Source organism: Gossypium hirsutum, chromosome A05 (assembly GCF_007990345.1).
Source record: "Gossypium hirsutum isolate 1008001.06 chromosome A05, Gossypium_hirsutum_v2.1, whole genome shotgun sequence".
In the NCBI taxonomy this organism is placed as follows: Eukaryota; Viridiplantae; Streptophyta; class Magnoliopsida; order Malvales; family Malvaceae; genus Gossypium; species Gossypium hirsutum.
In genome coordinates, this window is record NC_053428.1 from 10,924,066 (window position 1) to 10,930,065 (window position 6,000).

The following is a 6,000-nucleotide window of genomic DNA, read 5'->3' on the forward strand; positions in this document are numbered from 1 at the left end:
AAAATAGAAGGAAATGTAATTATTTATTTAGTTATTACTTGATAGAGTTGAAAAATAAAAAAAATTAATATTTTAAAATCTGCATAATTTTGAATTAACATACATATCTATTTAACCTCATCATTCTAATTTGAAAAGATTAATTTTTATACATTAGAATGAATGAACAATGATATTCATCTCTCACTTTTTTTTCTTACCAAGCAAACTAATTTATCTTTTTCTTTTCATTTTTCCACACCCTTCTGTCATATTTTCATTTTTTCACTCAACCAAACACATCCTTAACTTTTTAATTTTAAACCAAACGCTGTAATGGGTGGGTAAGCAAAGTTAATCCAACAAGAGCAGCATGAAATTGAATGAGAGAAAATATGACAAACACCCTAAACAAATAGTTAACGTACATTAATCTCGCATTGAATAAGAAAGAAAAAGTCTTAGTACATATAAGTGACTGTTATACATTCCATTAAAACACGTAGTTTGGAAAGAAAGTAATGCTTTTTTCTCTTTTTTTTTTTACTATCAAGATTCAGTCTGATTTGAGCATGCATTCAACAAAAAATAATTAGTATCATGCATCTTGTCATACTATTGCACAACATACAGGAATTTCAAAAGTAATGACATGTTTGAAGAATCATGTCACAAATGTTTTTTTTTTATTCTTTTTTTGTTTCATGCGATTGTGAAAATTCTATCAACGGAATGGGTCAGCAGTACTAGCAGCTACAGGAAAGGCAGAAAATAAAGACAAGAAACAAGAGTTGACCGAAGGTTGTTAGTTTGTACAGTATCTGCATCGGGAACTTTGTGTAGCTGATATGGAAAATGTAATAAGATAGCACCTCAGGTGCAGCAGCAATTGCAGCATTTTCGCACCAACCATTCCAACCTGTATTAATTCCATTACATTACCTGCTGTAACAATCGGACTTCAAAATGGAAAAATTAAGCTACCAAAAGGTAACAACAAACTAGTTTATTTTTCTTCATACATCTTTGTTATTATGATGAAAATCCATCCATAGTCATACAGTAGAGTTTCACTTGAAAGTAAACAAGAACAGTACCAAAGTTTACCCATTTTTACATACAACTTTAGCATTACCAGCCAGTCACTGCTGATTTATTTATTTATTTTACCTTGAATATTATCTTAATCAGTGTGTTGACTGGTTGTTGGGTGCTGGATTTCTGAATCCTAATGCCTATCATTTTAGATTATTGGAGTTGTTATTAAGGTATAAGCTGTGTCAGTCAGTGTAAAAATGCAAGCAGTGAAAAAGCTTGGAAAGGAGAAAAATGACAACTTACAAGTCTTTAAGGCATGAACTTTGATCTTCCAATTCATCGGGGAGTTTCCGGTCAAGTGAAAAAGCTGATGTTACTTGCGCTGGTGTGGACGTCGGGTTATGACGCAAAAGAGGGAGGCTTTCAGTGGAAGCATGGCCGGGAGTAGGCGGTGAGGGAGTTGGGGAACGTGAAAACAAGTAGTTACTGTTTCCAGGTCCGACACTGATGGGTAGAGGTGGTGATGGGGGAGATACATAACCATTCATCATCACCTCTTCCATCACACACAAATTAATCACTAAAATCTTTGGCTGTTTCTGCCCTTTCTTTGCTGATGGTTTCTGTCTGGTGATGGGGAAGGGATGGTCTTTTGTTCAAAAGAGATTGGCCGATTTTGCCGGGACTTCTCATTTGAACTTTAGGTACTAGTATATGTGTAAACCTAACGGTCGTGCCTCACCTGTCAGCTGCACTCTGCACACTTCTCTTCACATCCTCCCTATTTATCATATCTACCCTTAAAACTTTCAATTTCCAACAGCGAAAAACACTCCCCGATTTGTATTTAGTTGTTTTTATCAAAATCATAATAATAGTGACCCAAATTTGATATTTTAATTTATTAATTTCAGAAAAAGCTCGAGATTAATACTAATAGACAGCATGATGGGCTTTAACTATGAGCCATAGTTTGGCACAGTCTATTCACGTTTATATAAAGCTTTTATAAATTATAAGATTTTCTTTTTTGGGTGAATATTACACCATTATTTTTTTTCTCGATGTATTTGCTTTTCAATGTTAACTTTCTTCCAAAAACTATATATATATATATATATTTAACTGAGTGGATTGAGTTTGTCCTATGCTACTAGCATATTTTATTTTTGTTCAAGTTTCAGCCCAATTCAAAAAATAGACTTTAAATTATATCTAAAATTGTCAATATTTATAAATGATTAACAAGTCTATTTTAAATCCGCATATATTATTAAATTTTATATTATTTTTAATTTTTAATTTATTAATTTTTTATTAAGATTAAATTTTATTAATTTTATTTTATATAATTTACATTATATATAAAAATAATACATATATATTCAAAATAGAAAATAGATCAACTTTCAAAAATAAAATTAAAAAATAGGTAGTTCATATTTTTGCTCAAATCTATTTTCTAAACTTCATATTTTTGTCTAAACTCTCTGTAGTTTAAGTGGCCTTCGAGTTTTGATTAAGTAGCTCAATCTTTAAACAAGTATATAAAAACGCCTATCACATTATAAATTAAAATATATGTATAAATTGTGACAAATATTCAATTAATGAAAAGAAAAATCCAATTTAAATATAAAAGCACAGATAATTCAACATTTAATTACCACTTTAACAAATTCAACGAGCATGAGAAGTAAAAAGAAAAAAAAGAAATGAAAATGAGAAAAAAAAACTAAAAACTATGGCTTGAGTGATACAGATAATAAGGACATAGAAATCTGAGAAAATCAACGACCAGAGACCTGGGAGATAGAATTGGTAGCATTAGATGAAGATGTGGAAGTGGATCTATTATCTTGGGGAATAATATTAACCCTTCTGTCGGATTCAATGAAGGCAGGTCGAGTGGGCTGTCTTGGCTCTAAGGAGCTCACTGTTCTAAGCATAGTAACCACCTCTGACATTGTAGGCCTCAAAGAAGCTGATGATTGAGTGCATAAGAATGCTATTTCGATCATTCTTTGCATTTCGTCTGTATCATATTCTTCCGGATCTAAGCTTCTGTCTACTATTTCCATTGCCATATTATCTTGGTACAGTCCCCATGCCTACATGAATATATATATATCACCAAAAAGAAAAAAAAACACTTAAGAATTAGCAGTAATATATGTATCAACTCAGGTTAGGAAATTGAAGTACCCGTTTTAGAAGGAACTCAGCAGTAGGATCAAGAGAGGTTTCGTTGTTCTTTAGGCCACTGATAATTTCAAGGACAACCACCCCAAAGCTATATGTATCAACTTTCACTGACAATTGCCCATGGATTGCATATTCTGGTGCTGTATATCCACTGTCCCATCCAACTAATTTCATTATTAACCATATATATGCATGCTAATTACCTAAATTTACCACCCAAACGCCAAAAGCCTAGAAATTTGAGATGGGAAACTTACAAAGTGCCAGCAAATTTGGTGCTAAGATGAGTCTGATCCTCGGGTAAGAGCCTGACCAATCCAAAATCTGCTATCTTAGGCTGAAAATCTCTGTCCAAAAGTATATTGCTAGGTTTGATGTCCCTGTGGATGATACATGCATGAAACTCCTCGTGTAAATAGGCTAGCCCCTTTGCTGTGCCTACTATTATGTCAAATCTCTGTTTCCAGTTCAGAGATCCATGCCCTTGGCCTATTCGACAAAATGAAACGAACATAAATTTGCTTTCAAGATCAATAATTTTACGACAATCAAGATTTAATTTCTGACAATTATTTACCAAATAAGTGCTTATCAAGGCTGCCATTAGGCATGAACTCATAGACAAGGAGAAGTTCAGGGCCTTTACTACAGCAGCCAACAAGGCGAACCAGATTCCGATGATGAACATTGCTTATAAGCTTCACTTCTGTATCGAATTCTGCTTTTACCTTTTCTGATTTGCTTATGGCTAGTTTCTTCACTGCTACCACCCTTCCATTCTTCAATATACCCTATATTTATATATTAAAATTCCAACCGCCCACAAATTTATCAATTTTCTTTTACAATAATATAAAAGTAATTCCATAATTGTTGAGTAAATTGCAACGTTAAAAATATTCACCTTGTATACTTCACCAAAACCACCTTCTCCTAATTTATTTTGTTGACTAAAATTTGTCGTTGCAAAATTCAATTCTTTGTAAGTGTAAGTCAACGGACCTTGTAATTCAGGTGGGGCCTCTGCATCCTCTGCAATGTTTTTTTTTTTTTAAATGGGCACATAATTATGATTTTATTTATTTTAACCCACAAATATAGAATTAATATATTATGTCACCTTGAGGAACTGCCATATTGTTTCTTGATTTTCTAACCCAAAACAATAATAAAGTTATAAGCAACAGAAGACCTCCACCTCCAACCAGTCCTCCAATCAGAGCATCCCTTTTAGTTGTATTTCCTGCATAATTCAATTTTTAATATAAATTCAACCTGTCCTCCAATTTGTTAACATGGAAGGAGAAGGAGATATTATTGGATTAAATGTCTGTATATATTTATATTAAATTCAAACCCTTGGAAGAAATAGGCAAGCCATACTAGAAAGGGAGGAGAGGTGCCTTAAAAGGACTTACTGGTTTTCAAGAAGGGTTTCAGGTCAATGGTGTAGTTAGCACCAAAGAAGGGGGAGTCTGAGTATCTTAGGAAACATCCAGTGTCAACTGCCCGACCATCTGAGTCAGGTGGGCATCTTTGAATATTGGCTAAAGCCACTTTCAAGCACTCCATGCACCCTTTCTCGTCGATGGTTTCCATGCATTGCGCCACGCCATAAGCTGTTACATTGCCATTTACACCACCCACTTCCTCCCTGCTGGCAGCAAAGAACGAATCGACCCTTGGCGTCGCCTTTACAAGATCCCCCAATAGCCTTTCCACCGTTGTTCCGAAAACACTCTGTTGTGATGCTGTGCTGCCACCGCAAATTCCGAGGTTTCCAACTTGCGTGCTTTCTTGGTAGAACATGTTGCTCTCGTACCTAGCTCACCAAAATCAACACATAACTTCATCATTATAATCATAAAGATGGTATATATTTTGCTCAAAAAATAAAGATGGTATATATATATATGAGTAAAAGAAAGTAAAAATATATATACCTGAGGAAGCAACCGTCGAAGATGACACGAGCACCATTAGCGGCGGAGCAGTTGCGGATTTGTGAGGAAGCAGTACTAAAGCAAGAGATGCAGTCGTTTCGAGACATGTAATTCCTGCACTGCACCATGGCATAAACGGGGTCAGAACCCGTGGCTTCTTGAGCCACTGCGAAATGCACGCCCTTGTCTAACTGCCCTCGGAGCTCCTTTAACGTGGCGTTTAGATTCCTGGAGAAACCGGAGAAGCTGGTGACGTTGAACATGCTGCACCCTTGGTTCAGCAGAACGGTTTGTGGATTTGAGGCACCCATTTCCAGCAGGCACCATATTACTGTCAAGGAAATGCAAATTCGAAGAAGCTCCATATCTCTTTAATCTTTAATACGACCCTCGAGTTTTGTTTTTTCTTGTTTAATGTTGTTGCCAAAACAAGATGAAAGAACGTTTAACGTCTGGTATATATATAGTGGAATTCTGTACAGAATAGTATTATCTGTATGAATAAATAAATCAATTCAAAAGATTTGGAAATATTATACCAGTATACGACAAGGAATTAGGGGGATAAGTCGGGTTAATTACATGAGATGATTGATAACGGTGGACTTTAGTTAAGTTTGGTGACTTAATTAAAATTTTGAAAGATTTAATGAAATTTTAAAAAATTATAAATCTAATTTAAACTGAAAAATTTTAGAAACTTAATAAGAATTTTAGGAAATTTTGGAAAATGCTATTTAAATTTTTTTAAAAATTTTATAATATCATTTTGGTCGAAACCATAATTTTCACTGCGGGTAGCAATAATTATTTCCTTACTGTTTAATTAAAATTT

The 6,000-nt window shown here is 34.1% G+C and overlaps 1 protein-coding gene and 1 pseudogene across 1 annotated transcript; both read right to left on the bottom strand.

The window, feature by feature from the left end:
* Nucleotides 1–393: 393 nt before the first annotated feature.
* On the bottom strand, nucleotides 394–1,986 carry LOC121229319 (uncharacterized). The gene is made up of 2 exons (XM_041113334.1): nucleotides 1,321–1,986; nucleotides 394–898 (listed from the first exon to the last, which is right to left on the bottom strand). Exons 1-2 carry the CDS (start codon nucleotides 1,578–1,580, stop codon nucleotides 853–855), a joined length of 306 nt encoding a protein of 101 aa, XP_040969268.1. The 5' UTR covers nucleotides 1,581–1,986; the 3' UTR covers nucleotides 394–852.
* Nucleotides 1,987–2,717: 731 nt separating this feature from the next.
* Nucleotides 2,718–5,719, bottom strand: LOC121203643 (cold-responsive protein kinase 1-like; annotated as a pseudogene).
* Between the last annotated feature and the right edge of the window lie 281 nt (nucleotides 5,720–6,000).